The 23415-nt window shown below is 37.8% G+C and overlaps 1 protein-coding gene across 8 annotated transcripts in view; it reads right to left on the bottom strand.

The window, feature by feature from the left end:
* Positions 1-23415, bottom strand: part of RBBP8 (RB binding protein 8, endonuclease) — a 78719-nt gene that overhangs the window by 30527 nt on the left and 24777 nt on the right. For 5 of the 8 annotated variants that reach the window (XM_023761150.1, XM_023761151.1, XM_006097396.3 and 2 more), the window contains 5 exons: positions 19829-19924; positions 13676-13788; positions 10269-10335; positions 2825-3000; positions 208-312 (listed from right to left, as the gene is read on the bottom strand). In XM_023761150.1, the coding sequence (XP_023616918.1) occupies positions 208-312; positions 2825-3000; positions 10269-10335; positions 13676-13788; positions 19829-19924 (557 nt within the window). Of the gene's footprint in view, positions 1-207; positions 313-2824; positions 3001-10268; positions 10336-13675; positions 13789-19744; positions 19925-23415 lie in introns of all 8 variants that reach the window. The other 3 variants (XM_023761152.1, XM_023761155.1, XM_014463162.2) reach the window with 2 other exon arrangements.

Genomic DNA, 23415 nt, shown 5'->3' with positions numbered 1-23415 from the left:
TTGTATTAAAATGCGGAGAGCTACTAATATGATTTAATAACAGAATAACATTACTTTCTAATATGAAAAAGACTGCTAAAGACCTAGTAATACAAACAAAATTAATAAAAAATGTTAAAATATTGTCTAATTCAGACTGTTGGCCACTCTTGCCCACCAACAACCACAAATTTTAAACTAATAAACTAATTTCAATATTTTGCTTACTAGCCACTGGAGATTGACTTTGATCACAAGTGTCAGCCACTAGAATTTCATTTTCATTAGGCTTATGTTGTAGATGAGTTGAAGATTTTGGAACTTTTCTCAATTCTAAAGGGAAAAAAGGAAAGATTATATATAAACCATCACAATGGAAAATATCAAAATGCTATTCTGATAAACCAATACAAACCTATCTTTACCGGTATTAGAAGTACTATTTTATTAATACAACTTTCATATTCTAATAAAGAGTTCCTGCCACAATTTCACTAGAAACAAAGCTGGAAGTTAGATCAGTAGTAGTTAAAGGACAGTGGGAGAGCGAACTAGAGCAGATGTGCTTTTTTTGATCCAAGTCTCCTAAAACTAATATTTTAATGTATCATTTCCTTATGTATTTGTTGTAAATCAGTAGGTCAGTTTAAAATAAATACTGCATCCCAGATCTCCACAATCTTTGTTTTAGTTTTTATTTTCTGAAAGGAAATCCTGAAACATGCTTTGTCAGAAATAATTCAAAGAAAAACAAACAAACAAAGAGTAAGTAAAGGGAAATAGACTTTTACTAATTATAACCTGAAAATAATATTGAAAAGCATATAAACTGCTCTGGCTGGGTAGCTCAGTTGGTTAGTGTCATCCAATATGCCAAGGTTGCAGGTTCGTTCCTAGTCAGGGCACATACAACAATCAACCAATGAATGCATCAACAAATGGATGTTTCTCTCTCTTGCTCTCTCAAATAAATAATTTTAAAAAGCAATATAAACTTTAAAATAAATAAGCAAAGATGGTTAGAAAGAGGAAAGGACTAAGTAGTCATTAAGTCAATTTTAATTTAATTTGCATGGCTCAAAAGTTATCTTGCATTTGAATCCCAAATTTCAGATTCCAAGTAAAAATGGTTAGTACGAAATTAAACAGACAAATCAAGTTGTATGTTATTCTTATATAATGAAGAAACAAGCCAGGAGCTTTTGTGATACAAAAGAAGACTTTCCTAATAAAGAAAATTGCTGTGAATTTGTTTTTCTGACTATTCTTATACATGGATTTAAACATGACCTAAATTAAGCAGATGGTTATCTGTAGTAACTCCTGTCTGATAACAGACTAAAAGGCCAATGCATGTTCATTCTACATCTATGATCTTACATTTTATTTTAGCTCTTGATTATGTGTAAGATTTTTAACAGTTCTCTTATTTTCCACTAGATGGTGATGTAAGGTCATGTAAAATGATGAAAATTATGCCAATTTTCCAATGTCAAAGAATAAGATTTACGTATTTTTTCTTTTTTTTTTTAAAATATATTTTATTAATTTTCTACAGAGAGGAAGGGAGAGAGATAGAGAGTTAGAAACATCGATGAGAGAGAAACATCGACCAGCTGCCTCCTGCCCATCTCCCACTGGGGATGTGCCCGCAACCCAGGTACATGCCCTTGACCGGAATCGAACCCGGGACCCTTCAGTCCGCAGGCCGACGCTCCATCCACTGAGCCAAACCGGTTTCGGCAAGATTTACTTATTTTTTCAAAGGCATAGCTACTCTTAAAAATTTATTTGAATTATAAAATATGTTACAAATAGTTTAGGTTAAAAATTAAAGTTTACCGTATACTTTAGATCAATATTGAAAGAAATAATCTTTGTATCATGTCACATAATACATTTCAGGACTACATTAAAGGGTATTCCCAAAGCATTTAACAGACATGGTAAACCACAAAGTGATATGTTATAATGCTATTTCTTTATTACCACCAATTGCTACAGATTATAACAAGTAAGAATAGCCAGTTAAAGACAGGATTTTCAATGTGGGCAAGATCTGGAAAATACAGAAGTTTAAGTTAGGAAGATCTGTATTTGAATTCTGACTCATCTACTTACTTGAGAGGTGACCCTGAGTGAGTTATTTAACCCTTCTAAAGAGCATTTTTTCATAATCTATAAAATATAGGTGCTAATAGCTACATGAGAATTCAAATATAGTAATACTGTATTCAAACCACTCAGCGCACAGTAGGTAAAAATTAGTGTTAAGGCGAAACCGGTTTGGCTCAGTGGATAGAGCGTCGGCCTGCGGACTGAAAGGTCCCAGGTTCGATTCCGGTCAAGGGCATGTACCTGGGTTGCGGGCACATCCCCAGTAGGAGATGTGCGGGAGGCAGCTGATCGATGTTTCTCTCTCATCGATGTTTCTGACTCTCTATCTCTCTCCCTTCCTCTCTGTAAAAAATCAATAAAATATATTTAAAAAATAAATAAATAAATAAATAAAAAATTAGTGTTAAGTTCCTTTCCTCTTTCCTGTTTTCCCACTCAGATATATACAATAAGAATATTTTTTAAATAAAAAGAAAACAAGAAACTATAAACAATGTTTATGAAATGCTGGGTGTTTACATATTCAGAAGAACAATACATGTCTATATATAATACAGATAGAAAATGTCTTTCCAGTCACTTCATTAGTGGAAATTAAATTTACAGGTATAACAAGTTTACCTGAACAATGACTATTTACCTTCCATGAAATTGAATAACACAAAAACAATAGATGGATACTATTTTTACAAAACCAAATAACTGAAGTGTAACTCTAAATCCTTACCATTTGTACACACAGAGAGCTCCGGTTTAGTATGTGTTTGTTCTATGTATCGGACATGGAGGTTCTCCCTTCTTCGTAGCCGATTAATGCCAGAAAATGAAAAGGCCGTTATCGGTGAATCTGGAATAACATTTTCCTCAGATTCAAGCTCAGCTGCTTGATGCTGTTGATCATTCCTAGAGGAAAATAATGACAATTGAAAGAAAATTAATTCAATGAATATTTACTAAAACATCTACCATATGGTATAGAGCTAGAGAAAGACACAGGTGAAACTTAAGACATATAATTCCTTGCATCTAAAGTTCAAAATCTAAATATAAGGATTCAAATGATTAGAGTGGAGAATATTATTGTGAGAAGAAATGTACAAAGTGTAGTTGCTGCCACTTGAGGTGAAATTAAAAGAATTTCAAATGGCTGAGAAAATCAGCAGAGGATGCAGAGTTTGAGTAAAGGCCGGCAGTATTGTATACTGGTGTTGGAGAAGGGCACACTGGAACAATGTGAAGGAGGGCCTTAATGAAGTGTGCACATAGTTTAGAAAGCAAGAGGAAAGGAATTAAGGTTTTAGAGCATGGAAGTAATGCGACAATCCAGTAGCATTGTGCAAGACTGGGACAGAAAGAAAAGAGGCAAGGAAATCAATTAGGTAGGGGCTACAATAGTCCAGCCAAGATCATCTGTGGGTTTGAACTAGGCCAGTGGTCGGCAAACTCATTAGTCAACAGAGCCAAATATCAACAGTACAACGACTGAAATTTCTTTTGAGAGCCAGATTTTTTAAACTTAAACTATATAGGTAGGTACATTGTTATTAATTTAATTAGGGTACTCCTAAACTGGCCTTTGCTAAAAACGTCCTCAATCTGATTGAGGTACGTTCGCTGAGGTCGACCCCTTCCAACTCTCCCATCCACACTCATCTTGTATACTTGTTTCGTCTATCTCCTTTCGTTCATCCTCTCTATACGTCCAAACCATCTCAACATACCTTTCTCAATCCTCGACACTACATCTTCTTTCACTCCACAACATTCCCTAAAATTAACTTAATAAACTTTACTTAAAGTTTTAAGTCTTACCAGTGGTCAGCAAACTGCGGCTCGCGAGCCACATGCGGCTCTTTGGCCCCTTGAGAGTGCTCTCCCACAAAATACCGACTTCTGCACATGGGCCATGAAGTTTCAATCGCACTGTACATGCACGCCCGCACGTGGTATTTTGTGGAAGAGCCACACTCGGGGGGCCAAAGAGCCACATGTGGTTTGCGAGTTGCAGTTCGCTGACCACTGAACTAGGATGTTGAAAACAGCTACAGAAAGGAAGGGACCAGTGCTAAACATTGTAGTAGTAGAATCAACATGACTTGGCAACTGACAAAAATATGGTGATAAATAATATTAATTACCAACATTCTTGTAGGTTTACACTGCCAGACACTGTTCAAAGTATGAAGTTATTACTAACAGTCTCATTTTACAAATGAGAAAATGGAAGTTACAGAAGTTAAGTCACTTACTAAAATCCTATCTAATAATAGACAAACATGGTAATTGACCGTACCTTCGCTACACCTCCCATTGGCTAATCAGCACGATAACCGCCAACAAAGGCGGCAACTAATTTGCATACTGCAGGCAGATCCCGCTGCGCCGCCCCGCCTGGGGCTGGCCGCAGCGCGATCCCCGGCTGCCCCAGTGCGAGATCCTGGCCTGCCGTGTGCGGGGCGGGGCAGGTGGGGCGGGCAGCAGCGCGATCCCAAGCTGCCGGCCTGCCCCAGCGCGGGATCCGGGACTGCCGTGTGCGGGGCAGGGTGGGCGGCAACACGATCTGAGCCGCCTGTCCCAGCGCGGGATCTGGGCCTGCCATCTGCGACCGGGGGAGATGGGGCAGACACCGCGGGATTGGGCGTGCCCTCTGCCACCAGGGGAGCGGGCCTAAGCCAGCAGGTGGTTATCGCCGGAGGGGTCCTAGACTGTGAGAGGGCACAGGTTGGGCTGAGGGACCACCCTCCTCCCCCGCCAGTGCACAAATTTTTGTGCACCGGGCTTCTAGTAGTAAATAACAGAACCAGGATCTAAATCCCAGCAGCCAGACTCCCAAGATAATACTGATAACCATTCAATGTGTTATCCTTAGTGTAGACCAAGAGACAAACGACTGACTACAAGTAGGATTCTACCTTTGAGTTTCTGGCACTGCTTTTATTCAGGTGCCCTTATAGTCTAGTCTCAAAACATCAGTCTGAACAGACCTATTAAAACTCGTTATGTCACTCCCCTGATTAAAACTTGCCACATCTTCCCTTTCACGTAAAATACAAACCAAAGTCCTCTTAATGATTTATAAGGTCCTAATGATCTGTTCCCCTTGCCTATATCCCCTGACCTGCTTTCATTATCATGCTCTAGCCCAGCCACCCTTGCTTCCTTGAGGTTCCTCAAACACACCTGGCATACTCCTACCTTAGGTTCTTTGCTCTAGCTGGTCCATTTGCTTGGAATGCACATACATCACATGGCTAATTACCTCCTCTTCTGCAAGTCTTTGCTGGAATTTTACTTTCTCATTAAGGCCTACCTTGAACACACTATTTGAAATTGCAATTCTTCTTCCTATGCCTTAGTACTCATTTTTTGTTATCCTGCTCTTTTACCTTATCCATAGTATTTACTGCTTTCTAAGATAGTATATAATGGACTTACCTATTGCTCACCTGCTAGAATGTAAACAAGAGATAAGGATCTTTGATTCACCAATACATCATGTGTCCACAAGAATAGGCACATAGTAGGTACTCAATAAATATTTAGTGAGTAAATGAATGAGAATGAGAGATTCCCAGATCCCACTAGAAAAATAAATTTGTGCTGATGTAGGCATATGGCACCTAAAGACTGGGTTTGGATTAAATTGTAGTTATTGAGTAAAGTTAATTAACTTTAACTCAATTGACTTTCCCATGTCAAATCATTACTGACTTTATCTGCAACTCAATTCCTACCAGTCTAGCAGGCACTGAGTCTTTACATAACAAAACCAGTCTATGCTATTATAGTCTATGCTATTACAATTTGTAATACAATCTCTAAACATACAATAATATGAAAATTTTATAAACTATGACCAACAGAGATTTTAAAAAAAACGTTAGAAGATAAAGATTAATAGTTTCTTTTTTTTTATTTTAAGTAATTTTTATTTCTTAAAGTATTACAAAGAGTATTACATATGTCTTCTTCCCCCCCCCCCCCTTGAAATTCCCCCGGCCTCCCCTACCCCCTAGTGTCTTGTGTCCATTGGTTATTCTTATATGCATGCATATAAGTCCTTCGGTTGATCTCTTAACCCCCCTCCCAAACCCTCCCCAGGCTTCCCACTGTAGTTTGACAGTCTGTTCAATGCTGCTCTGCCTCTGCATCTACCCCTGTTCATCAGACTATACTGGTCCCCATTATCCGTTTCAACCTCACCGGGGCCGTCCCAACCTCACCGGGGCCGTCCCAACCTCACCGGGGCCGTCTTGACCTCACCGGTGCCGTACCTCACCGGGGCCGTTTTGGCCTCACCGGGGCCGTCCCGCCCTCACCGGGGCTGTTTCAATCACACTGGGGCCGTTTCGGCCTCACCACGGCTGTCCCGACCTCACCGGGGCCATTTCAGCCTCACCGGGGCCGTCCCAACCTCACCGGGGCCGTTTCGGCCTCAAGATTAATATTTTCTAACATTTATTTATATCTTAATTTCCTGGATATCAATATTACTGTGGTCTATATCCTATATTTTTTTATTGAAGATTTTAGAACTATTTAGAGCTACTATCTTATTTTTAATCTCTCCCTACAAATTCAACTGTCTTATTCTGGAAAAACAGAGTAAGCTGGTCATATGAGAAAGGCTTATAAATTAATGGAGTGTGAAATCTATCTGACCTCACTTTAATCACATCACAGCCTACCTGCCTATTAGTCATAAAAATTCAACCTGAAACATGAATGAGTCATGAGAAGAAATTGACTTCCTGGCAGAGCCAATCTAGAATTAGCTGGGATCACAAAAGAAAGAAAAAAACAATTAAAAATTAGCTCTAACTAGAGGTGTCCAAATAAACAAGTGCTGCCTTTGTTCTCCTTTGTCCTTCCTTTGTCATTAAAAAAAAAAAAAAGGAAAAACAAAACAACTTCCATGTGCCCTCTCATTAGTCCAAAGCTTGAACCTGTCCAAAAGCTGTAGCCGCTCTCCACAGACCCCCAGTAGGGGGCATGCAGGAGGCAGCGGATCAATGAGTCTCTCTCATCATTAATGTTTCTATCTCTCTCCCCCTACCCCTTCCTCTCTGAAATCAATAAAAATATATTAAAAAAGAAAAGGATTCAGGAGGGCCATGATAGTTGTCTTCATGTATACAAAGGTCTAGGTAGAAGAGGGAATAACTTGTTCCAGATGGTCCCAGAAGGCAAAACTCAGTATCAACAAATATAACTTACATATAAGTAGAGTGATTTCTACACAAACTTAGAAAGAACTTTCTAATAATTTCATCTCACTGAAATTAAATAGGCTTGGGAGACTGAACTTGTACTAAAGGTATTCAAACAATTCTGTTAAAGAAGTCATACAAGGAATTCAATTTAGAAGAGGGCAGTGTAGCTCATCTTAAAAAACAAAATGAGCCCTAACCGGTTTGGCTCAGTGGATAGAGCGTCGGCCTGCGGACTGAAAGGTCCCAGGTTCGATTCCGGCCAAGGGCATGTACCTTGGTTGCGGGCACATCCCCAGTAGGAGGTGTGCAGGAGGCAGCTGATCAATGTTTCTCTCTCATTGATGTTTCTGACTCTATCCCTCTCCCTTCCTCTCTGTGAAAAATCAATAAAATATATTTAAAAAAAACAACAAAAAACAAAATGAAACAAAAACTTTATTTTTAACTCTGTCCACATAGAAGAGAACAGTGAATGACATGAATCCTACAGTCTTTAAGTGTATACACTGAAATATTGACTCCTTTGACTTTCACTGAACCAGTACATCCATTTCCCGAAACAAAGAGTCATGACCCTCAGCGGTTGCCAACTGGTGGTCTGCAGACCACTGGTGGTCCGTGAGGTCCAAAAGGTTGGCAACCGCTGGTGACCCCAATACCTAGCTTAGTTAATTATCTGCTTTCTGTGACTGGTAGAGTTGAAATATATATATTTAAACTTTATAATGACAAATTGTTACTGAGTAATTTCTCACTATAATGTCATTAAATAACTGTCCTACCATATAAGGTATCTGTAACATCAAAACCAGTTTAGGTAAGTTAAAATTACTACATTTCACAAGCAAAAGTATAGGTCAAATAATTTTTCTAAAGTTCAGGGGAACTTCAGGCGCTAATAGCATAATGTTACAGTTAGGTAATCAGAGGAAACCATGTTGCCTTTATGAGATAATACTTATTTCTTTAAACTGCAAGGAAAAGAAAATTTGTTCAAGGAGAGCAAGCTACAAAGAAGTTGCCTTGTGAAAATAACAACTATCTTAAATTTCAGAAGAGAATTAAAAGATAATAGGTTACCTCCTACATTATTCTGACTAAGGCATATCCTAAATAAACATACTTGCCCTGAGCTTGTCTACCTGATTCATCTTTACTGTAATTTAAACTTCAGCTTTTACATCTTTTCTAAAATATCAATGAGCCTCAACAGGAAAAATACTTGAATTTGAGAACACTAAAAATAAACTAATTCTAATCAGAACTAATACTGGTATTTCTATCAAGTGAATGACATTATTTGGTTTCAATATACTTTATATAGCTTGGTTGTTGAAGTAATCACCTAATTTCTATTAACCTCTATATAACATATAAATATTATCTTATTTATCTTCAGTATTCATAGGTATCAAGGTTGATGTGTATAAAACATCATAAGTTACCTGTGCTAAATAACTTCCCATAACATAAATTAATATAGGTCAACAATCACTTATCTGAAATCTTTGGAAGCAGATGTGATTCAGAGTTCAGATTTTTTTTTTACATGAAAGGTAATATAGATTATATAGAGATGATTATATAACACAGGGGAGCCTGAGGTATCATCCTGTAGCCAAGCACATGGATATTTTCACAGCAAGCCATCGAATGCTCACATGAAATGGTGGGATAAATAAGAACTATAAATAGCATCCTGTCAGTTGAGGTAAGTTGTGGATAACATTTAAAAAAAACAAACACCTTTTGGGTTTTAGAATTGTATGTAAAAGATTATGAATCTGTGTTCTAACAGCATGAGGAAAATTAGCAAGTGTTGACCTTTTCATATACATGTTTGACAGCCTCAGTCTGATCTCCTCGCTTCTGTTCTCATCTGTTATCCCTCCTCAAAATCCCCTTTGGCTCCCAATGTATAGTGACTGATCACATGGGAGGAATATCAAAACCCTACTGGATATCCACTACCTAAAATATTCTGATAAGGATGTTAGTTTCACCTTTGAGATGTGTTTATACATAAGAAAATAACTCTTCTAAACCCAAAGAATATTACATCAGCATAGTTTATACCAAAATTGTTATAGATGTCTACTCAAATATAATAGAATCTTTCAGAGCCCTATAAAACCATTGGGACTATCCTGAATCCTAATTCTTAAAATAATATTATATAAATTTTATGTAAGTGGAAAATAAGAGGTAGCCATATCTCTGCTCTGCACTGGTCGACCATTAGGCTATTTTTTGGAGACACTGTCACATAAAGAAAAGAACAGAGGCCTTTAAGTCAGAAGATATGGGTCTGAGTGATGGTGTTAAAACCTACTAACTGTGAGACCAAGGCAAGTTACTTGATTTTTGTAAGCTTTGGTTCCTTCATCCATAAAGTACAGATAATAAAACTACCTTGAAGAAGCATAATGAACAATAGAAATAATAAACATAAAACACAAAGAAGAGTAACTGGTACACAGGATAAAAGTTATTTTTATTCTTTAAGAGAAATGGTGGGAGAGGGAGAGATCAGAGAGAGAGTTTTTGTGGCCTGAGAAGTGTGTAAGAGGAAATACTTATTCAGTTTGCTCTTAGGAAGCTTCCAGGACAGGGCTGGAAGAAAGGTAACAAAACTAAAATATTTATTTGAAATGTATTTTAATAATGTATTATTTATAATAATTATTAAAATTAAAACATTTTAAATTAAAATGTTCAGATACTTTCTCGCGCTAAGAGATATATACACTTTCATACGTATTCCCAAAACATGAACAAAAATATAGTGATTTTCTTTACATTTTTTTATTACAGAACACTTTATAATTTTTAAAAATGAAATCTGCAACTCTTAATATATTTTTACAGTTTGTATAGCTAAATAAAATGAAGAAAGAAAAATTGGGGGAAAATATTCAATTATTCAATTTTCTACTGCAATTTGGAAAATATACTTACTCAATTTTCTGCTGCAGTTGTTCAGAAAGCTTTTTATTTTCTTCCTGTAGAGTATTCTTTTCATTCACTTAAATATAATGTGAAAAAAATGGCACATATTATAACTCTTTTAACATGTATGTCAGGCTTTTTCAATAATTTCAACAATTATAGAGACATTAGGATTTTTAATTCTAAGTCAAAATGTTAGGATTAACGTTACCATGCAAAGCTAATTTGTTACTAGGTAGTGATTACATCTCATATTCTGCCAGTTCCATGTAAATGATTAATAATTTTATGTAATGCTTGTGAGCAAAAAAAGAAAGAGTACCTCATGTACTGGGGAGTAGGGTCTAATTATTCATATTGAGGACAAGAAAGCATTCCATCTGGTTACTCAGTTCTACTAATTTCAAATACCATTTTAGTGAGAGTCATTTATCTTGAAATAAATCTGACCATAAAAGTAATATAACACTGGATATCAGTGTAATTTTTATAACATAAACACACTCAATCATATTTTCTCCTTTAGTGGTACTCTATGTTTTATGAGTAATTATATCAATAATCTAAACATATCGATTGAAGTCTGTTTGAATCCACCTCAACTAAAATTTCCTATCCACCCATATTTAATTTATAAAGCAAAAACTCAATTATGGGCTATAATTTCTACTGTAGCCAGTACAAATCTCTTACCAATACTTACTATGATGTTCCTGGTTAAGGATGTGTTTTACTAGGAGCTAAATATATATAAATATATAATCAATAACAGTAAATCCAATTAACCTGTACCAAAGAAAATGAATCATAGTCTAAAAATTTGTTAATAATTTAGTGCTTTACTAATTTAAACATATTTTCTTTTCTTTTTTAAAATATATTTTTATTGATTTCAGAGAGAAAGGGAGAGGGAGAGATAGAAACATCAATGATGAGAGAGAATCATTGATTGGCTGCCTCCTGCACGCCCCCTGCTGGGGGATCAGGCCCACAACCTAGGCCAGTGGTAGGCAAACTCATTAGTCAACAGAGCCAAATATCAACAGTACAACGACTGAAATTTCTTTTGAGAGCCAAATTTTTTAAACTTAAACTATATAGGTAGGTACATTGTTATTAACTTAATTAGGGTACTCCTAAGCTGGCCTTTGCTAAAAACGTCCTCAATCTGATTGAGGTACGTTCGCTGAGGTCGACCCCTTCCAACTCTCCCATCCACACTCGTCTTGTATACTTGTTTCGTCTATCTCCTTTCATTCATCCTCTCTATATGTCCACCCTCCACTTCGTCTAACGCCACTTCTTCAAAATAAAGTTGCCCAGGACGAAAACCGACTTCTGTGCACGAGCCACGAAGTTTCAATTGCACTGTACGTGCACGCCCGCACATGGTATTTTGTGGAAGAGCCACACTCAAGGGGCCAAAGAGCCGCATGTGGCTTGTGAGCCGTGGTTTGCCGACCACTGACCTAGGCATATGACCTCCTGATTCATAGGCTGATGCTCAACCACTGAGCCATCCTGACCAGGCCTAAAAATATTTTCTTTAATTGAGCAAACAAAATTTTTTGACTATCTACTATATGTGAGGTTGCTAGACTACCTCCTGTGAAGGATCTAGAAAAACCTTAAGATATGGACAATGGCCTACAGAAAGGTGTAGTCTAATGAGAGACAAGCTATAATTAAACACATTTTATATACCTGAAAGTCACAAGGGCATTAGAGAGGTACAGATAAAGTACTAAAGAAAATTTCAAGGAGAAAAAGGTTGTTTTGGGCCCTTGAAACCAGAAAAAAATTCACCACAGAGGACAAATGAACTGGACAAGTGACTATTCTATGCAGAGAATTAATGGAACAAAGTTAGAAAGACTGACTGGGTATAACAAATGGTAGAAAACCTTCAAAAGCAGGCTAAGAAGTCTAAAATTTATCTTAAAAAATTAAGTTATTTTTCACAGATGAATGATGGGAAGATTGATTTGTTAATATATCAAAGTGAGAAGAAAACATTGACAAGTTAGGCTATTGTTAAATGAGTTGATCAAAAAGAATAAAAATAAGAATTAAAAAAAATGGTGGGGGGAGAACGGGAGTGGGCTGGAAGAGGTTAATGGGGGAAAAGGGGGGACCTATGTAATAGTTTATAAGAAAACAACAAAAACAAAAAAACAATGGTAAAGCCCTGGCTAGTGTGGCTCAGTTGCTTGAGCATTATCCCATGCACCAAAAGGTCACTGGTTCGATTTCTAGTCAGGGCATATGCCTGGGGGTGGGCTCGATCCCCAGTAGCGGGCATGCAGGAGACAGCAGATGGATGTTTCTCTCTCCCTTCCTCTCTCTCTAAAATCAATTAAAAAACATGTTTAAAAACAAAACAAAACAGAAAACCCCAGTATAGAATAAAATTAAAGCTGTGACACTCAAGAGTGTGTTCAAAAGCAAGCGGCACAACCCTGATATTTACCTTCAATGAATAGGAGGTACAAACCCCAAAATAATGAAATTAAAATGAAATAGAAGAAAATCAATTATACTCCAAATTCAATAATTGGCAAGAGTAGTAACAAAAAAAGACAGGACAGGAAGAAAACAGTATCAATAAGATAGAAACACCAAAAATTCATAAACACGAAGCCCTTAGTGTGTTTATTTTTACAATAACTTTGGGCCCTGGCTGGTTTGGCTCAGTGGATAGAACATTGGCCTACAGACCAAAGGGTCCCAGGTTCAATTCCAGTCAAGGGCACATGCCCAGGTTGCAGGTTTGATTCCCAGTAGGGGATGTACAGGAGGCAGCCAATCAATGATCCTCATCATTGATGTTTCTCTTTCTCCCTCTCCCTTCCTCTCTGAAATCAATAAAAATATACTTAAAAAATAAAAACAGGTAAAAGAAAAGGTTAAGAGAGGTATTAGAATAGAAAAAGGTTAGGAGGAAAAGGCTAAGAATGAAAGAAAACCCTATATTAAATGGGTAAAGGAGCCTAATTGAAAATGATATACTTGTAATAGTATGTCATGAAAACAAAAAAAGGATACACCTTTGTAGAACATTATATTGTCTGTTTTGTATTTAAGTTTACTAAATAGTCAAATTACACAAAATAAAGGTAAAACCAAAGAAGCAAATTTGGACATATCTGTAGGAAATTTACTTCTTGTATTACAGCTGGTGAGACTTTAATGCCAATGTGGACAGTATGTGCACAATCTTCTGGTAAGTATTTCTTACTAAAATAATCATGAGATTAAATCTATACAAAGTGAAGGAAGGATATTTGAACTTTTGCCTGAATAAGGAAAAATATATGTAAACAATCCATTTATTTGGTTGCAACCAATTTACTAATAGGTTTTTAACAATAGTACATTATGCTTTAAATACTTAACAAATGAAAAAGGAAACTCACTAAGCTCTGTGATAAGTTTAAGATTCTGCTGCCGGATATTTTCAAATTCTTGCTGTTTTTTTCGCATGTGTTCTTCAGTTACTGCACAGCGATCACATAATCCTGCTCTTAATCTATGAAACAAAAACAAAACATTTTTAGAATAGAACTTAAATGTTCTCATAAAAAAATAAGTAAATAAGTGAGTGATGGATGTGTTATCCCCAAAGGGTAGGAATTCTTTCAAAATGTATGTCTATCAACTCACTAAGATGTACACTTTATTTTACAATTTTATTTGCCAATTATACATCAGTAAAGCTGATATTAAAAAAAAAAATTCAAGTACGAAAAGATTTTTTAAAATATTTGAACCCCAAGATTTTTATTCTTTATGAAGAACTAAAGAATTGACTTGCAAATATAGAGAAAATTAACTAATTTAATGATATATTCATACCTTTAACAAATTCTCAAATAGGCTGAAATCATGCTACAACAAAACTTTCTACAGATTGCAATTCTGAGTGAAATTCTGTAAAAATCCGCTAATTTCAAACTCTATTCAAGGGAACTTATTTATTGAAGAACCTAACCTTATTTTAATATTATAGCCAAAATATGCCAGTACAATACTCAGGGAGCAGCATTATATCTTAAGCAAGCTTGCATTTGCTTTGCTTAGCACATATTATAACACTAATGAGTGCTCAAAAACATTTTTAGTTGAATCAATACTAAAGATTAAGGAACTCAAAGTTTTTTTAAAAAAGTTACCTCATACTTTGCTCCCTTCAGCATTAAAATAACAAACACCCAGTGTTAGTAAAAATTCACAATGCAACTATTATGTAAACAAAAAAAGATTACAAATAGCTTTTACTAATTATGTGTGAGTGCTAAAGAGCAGAGAAAAATACATATAGTACATGGGGAGGGGAACGTGGAGAGAAAGGTGTACTCCAAAATGTTAGTAATAGTTATCTTGCAGATATCAGTATTATAGGAGATTTTCTTCTTAGTGTTTTTCTATATGTTTCAAAATTTTACTCATTTCATTATTTATATAATCAGAAAATATACAGTTAAAAAAGATACATGCCCCACATTAGGAATTTAGGAAACATATTCTTGGATAATAATTACATCTCAATAATCTAAATGAATAAGATACTAAGTATTTAAGTGTCTAAGGAAGCCACAGCCTGGTAGTATAGACCATTTTTTAAAAAAGGAAATACAATATGAAAACTGTACAACTAAAACAAACAAAAAGAACCTAGAGATTTTTTATATAAAAGTAAAACTCATAAACAGCGTTTTGATAAGGATATAAAAAATAAAGGTTAGAGATCAAAGGTTGCATTAATGGAATGACAATTTCTAGAAGCCAAAAATCACAGGACATTGAAAGGTCTTTGAAAAAACACTAAAGGAGTTAAACTGCATTAACCACTTTTAATGAATTATTTAAATGTCATTCTACTAGCCAGTTTGACATTAAAAACTAAACACCTTATTGTTTCTAAGAAATCATATCTGATATTAAAATGTTATAAAGTATAATGAAAAACAATCCCTTGGGACCCCTAGTTTCCAAGTTTAAAAATGCCACTGACACAGTTATAAAGCAATATTCCCTGGCTTGTTTATTACTTCCAGATTTCTCCAATCAACTGCCACTCTTGATAATAATATTTGTGAGTCAACTCCTAATTGCTCACTGGTCCTATTTGAGTTTAAATGGATGTGAGAAAATATGCTCCCATTTCCATCAGCAGAGCTCCATTGCTTTCCTCTTGCCTATCCTCCACTGTAGTTGTCAGAGAAAGAAAAAAAAAATCCTCAATTTTTTGCCTCAATTTCACAGGAGAATGCAGTTGGTAGGAAAAAGGGAAAGAAGAGTAATTCCACTTGTAAGAACAGACAGCAACATGTGTTCTGAGTTTTATCCCAGCTTGTTCACAGAAATGAAGAACTAATAATTTATTTTGCAATTAAAACTCACCAGATTGAGAAGTATGCACAATTGCTTTCTATACCTCCCAAAATTTCCTTAAATTTATTTTCATTCAAAAGGGTTTCACTGAACACGTACAATGAGTACTGTAGGTACTATAAATACAAAGGTGGCCAACATAATGTTACTTATTTTAAAGAGTTTACAACAGTCTGCTAGTGAAAAACAGACAATAAAAAAGTAAGTAATTACAACAAAGTATGATTCATACCATGACAGAAGAAATACAGGGTACTATCCTATCTAATAATAGACAAACATGGTAATTAACCATACCTCCGCTATGCTTCCCATTGGCTAATCAGCAGGATATGCAAATTAACTGCCAACAAAGATGGCAGCCGGCAGCCACGCAGCTGAAGCAAACATGAGGCTTGCTTGCTCCAGTGATGGAGGAAGCCAAGGTCCCCCGCCTGCGGCAGCCCAACTCTGAACTCCGGATGCAACAATGTTGCAATTATAGAAGCTAAACAAACCCCAGGTACCTGCTTTCAGCCGGCAGCGGGCTCAGAGCTTAGAGCGCCAATGATGGCAACAGAGTTTCAATTATAGAAGCTAAACAAACCCAGATACCTGCTTTCAGCCAGCCACGGCCTCAGAGCTGGAGCCGGCTCTCAGCTCCAGTGACAGCTATAGAAGGTAAATAAATCCCAGAATAAAAAAAAAAAAAAAAAAGAGGCTGGGAGCTTCAGTCGCCTGCCAGCCTGAAAACGGCCCTCAGCCCCTCACCCAGACTGGCCAGGCTCCCCAGTGGGGACCCCTACCCTGAAGGGGGTGTGACCAGCTGCAAACAGCCATCAGCCCCTCATCCAGGCTGGCCAGGCACCCCAGTGAGGACCCCCACCCTGAAGGGGGTGTGACCAGCTGCAAACAGCCATGAGCCCGTCATCCAGGCTGGCTAGGCACCCCAGTGGGGACCCCCACCCTGAAGGGGGTGTGACCAGCTGCAAACAGCCATCAGCCCCTCACCCAGGCTGGCCAGGCACCCAAGCGGGACCCCTACCCTGATCCGGGACACCCTTCAGGGCAAACCAGCCGGCCCCCACCCGTGCACCAGGCCTCTATCCTATATAATAACAGGGTAATATGCAAACTGACCCTAACAGCAGAAGGACTGGAAATGACTGGTCACTATGACACACACTGACCACCAGGGGGCAGACGCTCAATGCAGGAGCTGCCCTCTGGTGGTCAGTGTGCTCTCACAGGGGGGAGCTCTGCTCAGCCACAAGCCAGGCTGACAGCTGCCAGTACAGCAGTGGTGGAGGGAGCCTCTCCCCACTCCTCAGCAGCGCTAAGGATGTCTGACTGCAGCTTAGGTCTGCTCCCCGCTGGCAAGTGGACATCCCCCGAGGGCTGCCGGACTGCCAGAGGGATGTCTGACTGCCAGCTTAGGCCTGATCCCCTGAGGAGTGGGCCTAAGCCAGCAAGTGGTCACCCCCGAGGGGTCCCAAACTGCGAAAGGGCACAGGCCGGGCTGAGGGATCCCCTACCCTCGAGTGCACAAATTTTTGTGCACCGGGCCTCTAGTCCTATATAATAAAAGCTTAATATGCTAAGTGGCCAGTTGTCCATTCAACCAATCAAAGCATGATATGCTAATGATATGCTAAGGCTGCCCAACTGCTTGCTATGATGTGCACTGACCACCAGGGGGCAGACGCTCCGACTGGTAGGATAGCTTGCTGCTGGGATCTGGCCCATCAGGACTGAGTGAGAAAGGCCAGACACACCCTGGCACCCTCCCGTGGTCCCTCCCCAGCTGGCCAACCTCCCGCTTCCCTCTCCAGCCCCGATCGTGCACTGGTGGGGTCCCTCAGCCTGGCCTGTGCCCTCTCACAATCCGGGACCCCTCGGAGGATGTCGGAGAGCCGGTTTCGGCCCAATCCCACAGGCCAGGCCGAGGGACCCGACTGGTGCACGAATTCGCGCACTGGGCCTCTAGTGAAGTATAAAGCACATAGCAGAACTTAACCTAGTCTAGGAAGTCAGAGGTCTCCTGAAGAATATGATGTTTAAATTCAAATCTATGAGAAAGACAGTTAGCAAGACAAAAGAGAATATTTGGTCCAGTATTTGAAAAATAGTTGCAGAAACACAAATCCTCTGATTATGAGTACCAATTTTCCCTTTTAATGACAGTTGAAATATGAGTTTCTCATGACTACCAAAAATGCTTTTAAAAACATTAAAATCTACTGAACAACTATGGTTTAACTGCTTTGTTCAGATTTTTTAAAATTTTATTTAAGAAAATGCATTCTCTCTACTTTTCTAGCATAGTGACTGTTTCTTAGATTTAGTGAAATACTTTGATTCCTTAAAGGAAAGTTTGTAAATGTAATAATAGTAGTGGTAAAACATAAACGAGCCACATAAAATTAAACCTTTTTATTATCCAATTTACCTTTATTGGGTAATCTCCTTTCATCTAAACATCTCACAATGTTTTTACAACATTAGTGTAAGAATCACTTCATCTTATTTAGAGTAGATGGCAAGTTTCAGAATTATTTAGAAATTTTAACAAAATATGTGTTGCTTTTTTAAGGTCTCAGAAAAACATTAATTTTTATAGATTTATAAAGCTTGCTCTAGATACCATTCTTACATATGATATAAAACTAAAATGAAATTTTATAAGGCAGAATTTTATCAAATGTTACCTACGTAGACATTTAAAGGTAGTATTCAATTAGTAGCAATATAAAAATAAAAATAAAAAACTTCTAGAAAATAGACTAGATAATAGGCAATGGTGAAAACTATTTCAGAGTATGTGTCTTGGTAACTTTAGGTCAAGCACAAATACTTTGAGATAATCAGTTAAAGTGTAATTCATTTACACATTTATAAAATTAAGACAGCATACTGACAAGGCATCATGAAACAGTAGGGACACTTTCCCAGCTCAGTTTCCTCACATGTAAATGGATCTACCATCCATCTTATAGCGTTAATGTGAAGGTTAAGTGCTGGATGCCTGGGCCCTCAATACATATCAATTCCTCCATAAAACAATAAGGGTCAGATCTAGGACATTCTTGTTTTAATTATATGAGGCTTCATGAAACAAGGAATAAACCTTAAAGAAAGCCCAAAAGAAAATTTCAGATTTGTATTTGAAGGAGAGAAAAGCATATATATAAACAAATGAACTACGCTTTTTGTCCCACCCCCACTCCCACCACCAAATTACTACCACATAATGAATTATAGGCCCACCTAACTTTAAGGACCTAAAGATGAAGGGAATGAAAGGCAAGAGAACATTAAGAATAAGAAACAGTAGAGAAGCAGGATATCCACAGGAAATTAGTGACCATAGATCAAAAATAGAAAAGAATCTAGTTTTAAAAAACTGCAGAATAGCCCTGACCAGGTAGCTAAGTTGGTTAGAGCATCATCCCGATAAGTCAAGGTTGCGTGTTCAATCCCCAGTCAGGGTGCATACAAGATCAACCAATGAATGCATAAATAAGTGGGACAACAAATCGATGTTTCTCTCTCTCTTTCCCAAATCACTAAATAAAATTTTTAAAAAATTGCAGAATAAAAGATATATATATATATTCCCCCCCCCCCCTCCCTGGGTACACTACTCTCCCCACATCTCCACATGTTTACCAATCCAGAAACTCCACAAAAAAGATAATGTTCACAATTAAATATATTAACTGAATAAGAGAGTAATTTATAAAATACTTCAGTGGCAAGGGTAGGGGCATTCATCCACTGACATTTTTTCTCCGAATGGGCCTGGAAAGGAAAAATTCAGTTAAGAAGAGAAACACAAAATTCAAAGAATAACAGAACTGGAAGCCCAAACTCGAAATCATAAAGTGAAGAAAAGATCAGAAGATACTAGAAAGAATTGCTGTAATTAGTAAAAACAACAAGCATTGCAAGAGTATATCCTTACTTTCAAAGTATTTATCCAAAGTTGACGTAAGGTTGGAAAAAAAAAATCACTTTTGGTCCTAGAGCTGAATACAATGTACTTTCCATTAAGGGGGAAAAATCACCTCTTACTCAAGGAGACCCAAGAACTTTTCTACTTGGTCATTTACCTGTGATCATTGTTTCTTTCACACCCTGAGCAACATTAGCGCTTAGCGGTCTCGTTATGTTTTCAAATTTCACCCAAGACTCACCGATCTTCTAAAACTTTAATGGTTTCATGAAGAACTTTCTGTTGCTCTCTCAGCTGCTGATTTTTGGTGAAGAATTCTTCAAGTCTTTGTGCATCTCTAAAAGTTAAGAAATAAGTTGTTGTTTTTAAGGAAAAATATCCTAACAGGATTATTCTGTCATAAAAACTCCAAAGTATGATCTCACCACTTACATATATCATGAATTTGCTGTACCGAAACAAATACAGTGGAACCTCGGTTCTCAAACTTAGTTTATTCCAGAAGGCTGTTGGAAAAGCGATTTGTTCAAAAACCGAATCATTTTTTCCATTAGAAATGACATAAATTGAATTCGTTCCAGACCCTCAAATGATTCCGTTTTAACCTTTCTTATATATAGTACATGTCTAAAGTTCTGTTTAACCTATAAACAAATACTTTTTCTTAATTTTATCAAACCACTCCCTACTAAACTTAAAGGAATCACTTTCAGCACCCCTTCCAGGGGAGTCTCAGGAATCAGTATGCGATATCTTAGACATCTTCACTTAACCAAAAGACAGAGCCATCTTATATTTTGGCAGGAAATTCACCCCACACAGGAGTGTTAACAACAGTTTTTCTACTTCATTTACCTGTGATCATTGTTTCTTTCACATCCTGAGCAACATTAGCACTTAGTGGTCTCTTTGTTTTCAAATTTCACCAGCAACAAAAGCAAAAAGATGTAAATGGACTCGAATTTTCTCCTTTTCTCCTTTGTGGCCTAAGAAATGCTTTTTGTCACACTAATGTACCAGCATGGAAAGGTTATCTGGTCGAGAACTGAAGCTTGTTCAACAACCCAGACATTTTTTCCGTGAACAACTTGGTCAAGAATGGAATTGGCCCTAGCCGGTTTCGCTCCGTGGATAGAGCAGTCGGCCTGTGGACTGAAGGGTCCCAGGTTCCATTCCGGTCAAGGGCACGTACCTTGGTTGCAGGCTCCTCCCCAGCCCTGGCCCTGGTCTGGCTCATGTAGAAGGCAACCAATGATGTGTTTCTTTCATATTGATGTTTCTGTCTTTCCCTCTCTCTTCCACTCTCTCTAAAAAAAAAAAAAAAAATCAATGGAAAAATATCCTCGGGTGAGGATTAAAAAAAAAAAAGGAGAATGGAATTGTTTGAGATGGGAGATATTTGAGAACCGAGGTTTAACTGTAACTTAAAAGGTGAGGTTTGAATATCTTGTTAATCAGAGTTCAAATTATAACAGAATTAGCTCTGCAGTATTTTTTATACTACAGAAGTATTATGCCTAAGTACCAGGCATTCTTTATACAATGATGGAATACAGATGAAGGAGTGGATTGTGATGCCACCATTGACTCCATATTGTCAAAATACAAAAAAACATGTACACTTACCTATTTTTATTAATTTGTCTACATTGTTAATGTAATTAACAGATATCTCTACTCATTTCTCTATCACTGTTATGGGGGATTTATAATTTCTATTTTATTAATTTCTGTGTTGCTTAAATTTCTATCTGGTATTATTTTTAAGCCAGGGCTTACTGTTGAGTGGAACCTAAGTTTAAATCTTAGCTCTGTCATTTACCAGTTATGTGACCTGGTGCAAGTAACCTACACTCTCTGTGCCTCGAAAAATGTGGATCTATATAGTATTTAACTCATAAGGCATTTGCAACGGCTAAGTACTAATGCATATATTACATGCAGAACAGTGTTGGTACATAGTAAGTTCTATTTAAGTTATCATTATGATTTTATTTTTAAAATTGATTTTACAGAGAGGAAAGAGGGGAGAGAGGAGACGGAAACATCAGTGTGAGAAAAACATTGATCAGTTGCCTCCTTCCATTCAAGCCCCCACTGGGGATCCAACCCAAAACCTGGGTATGTGCCCTGACCAGAAATTGAACCAGCCACCTTCTGGTGTATGGATGATGCTTCAGTCAACTGAGCCACACCGGCCAGGGCTATCATTATAATTTTATAGTCAGGAAAAACAAAGACAGCTAAATTTTTCTTCTAGTAGATTACCTGGTTACTTTGCAAGGTTGTGTAATATTTTACCCTTCCATCATTATATTTTTAAAAAATCACATTATATAAAGTATGCATATATTTTCATGTGTTTTTTAAAAAAATCCTCACCCCAGGGTATGTTTATTGATTTTAGAGAGAGAAGGAGGGAGAGAGACAGACACACAGAGAGAAACATCAATGTGAGAGAAAAACATTGATCAGTTGCCTCCCAAACTTGCCCTGACTGGGATTGGTTGCCTCCCAAACTTTTGGTGTATGGGACAACACTCCAACCAACTGAGCCACCTGGCTAGGGCTAGTATGCATATATTGTAATTCTAATAAAACATTAGAAATTTAGTTGGAATTTTCTGTGTGGTCTTAAAGTTGAAAATATAGGATAATACGGAGCTCAAACACCTTCCCCCAGCCTCCTCAAGGGTCTAAAACATCAAATAAGCATGACAAATCAGTCTTCTACAAAACGCAGATGTTCTCATGATGGTGTTAAAATGGCTAAAATGCAGACTGTAATGTTACTGGCAGCAAAACAGATGAGTAAACAACTCAAAGTAAAACAGGTCAAAGTCATAATGTCAGATATCCAATATACAGGAGCACTTCTTAAATACTGGTTGAATAATTGACATTGAATGAAAAACCAATACATCTAAGAGGCCTCCTGTAAAACCAATGTAGTCTGACAACATATGCAGATATCTGAAATTGAAAATAACAGATAGTAATAGCTAGCTGAAACTTGTTAATTTGGCTGTTTTTAATAATAAAATCTATACTAATAGAAGGATAATATGCTAATTAGACCAGACATCTTCCAGACGTCCTTCTGGATAAAGCCATGGTGGCAGGAGCTGAAGCAGAGGCGGTTAAGCAGATCAGGTCAGCAGGGGAGAGCAGTTAGGGGTGATCAGGCCGGCAGGCAGAGGCAGTTAGGGATGATCAGGCAGGCAGGGGAGCAGTTAGGGGCATCAGGCTGGCAAGCAGAGGCGGTTAGAGGCGATCAGGCCGACAGGCAGGTGAGCGGTCCAACTGCTGGTTTAGGCCCGATCCCACAGGGGCAGTTGGACATCCCCTGAGGGGTCCTGGATTGGAGAGGGTGCAGGTCGGGCTGAATGGAAACCCCCCTACCAAATGGTAAAGGGTTATGCATGATGTAAATAAGTCAGGACGAGGAAAGTAAATGAATGCAGAGATAGCGTGGTTAGATACTGTTTCATTATAATCTATGATGGTAGGGACACGGGTGGGAAAAGCGTGAGTATATAATGTTGCTTAGATATATAAGAAAAAAAAGAACATCAGGACCTTTCAAATCGGTCTGATGATGGGGATGAGAGGAGAGTGAGTAGAACGATGTCGTGTGAGGTGATGTGATCTGGCTCGTCGCTGGTATGTACCTACAGGACGAGATATGGTTGGCAGTGTAGAGAGAGGCACCAAGCGATCAGTCGGATGGACTGAAGAATACCAGCCGCTGAGGATCCCATAACCGTGGAAGTTAAGATTCAGGGGTCAGAGCTAGCTAGGTTAAGTAGGAAAGCTAATGGTTCCTGA

This window comes from Myotis lucifugus, unplaced genomic scaffold (genome assembly GCF_000147115.1).
Source record: "Myotis lucifugus unplaced genomic scaffold, Myoluc2.0 scaffold_200, whole genome shotgun sequence".
Lineage (NCBI taxonomy): Eukaryota > Metazoa > Chordata > Mammalia > Chiroptera > Vespertilionidae > Myotis > Myotis lucifugus.
Note: the sequence above shows the minus strand (reverse complement) of the source record. Positions and strands in the feature narration are given on the sequence as shown.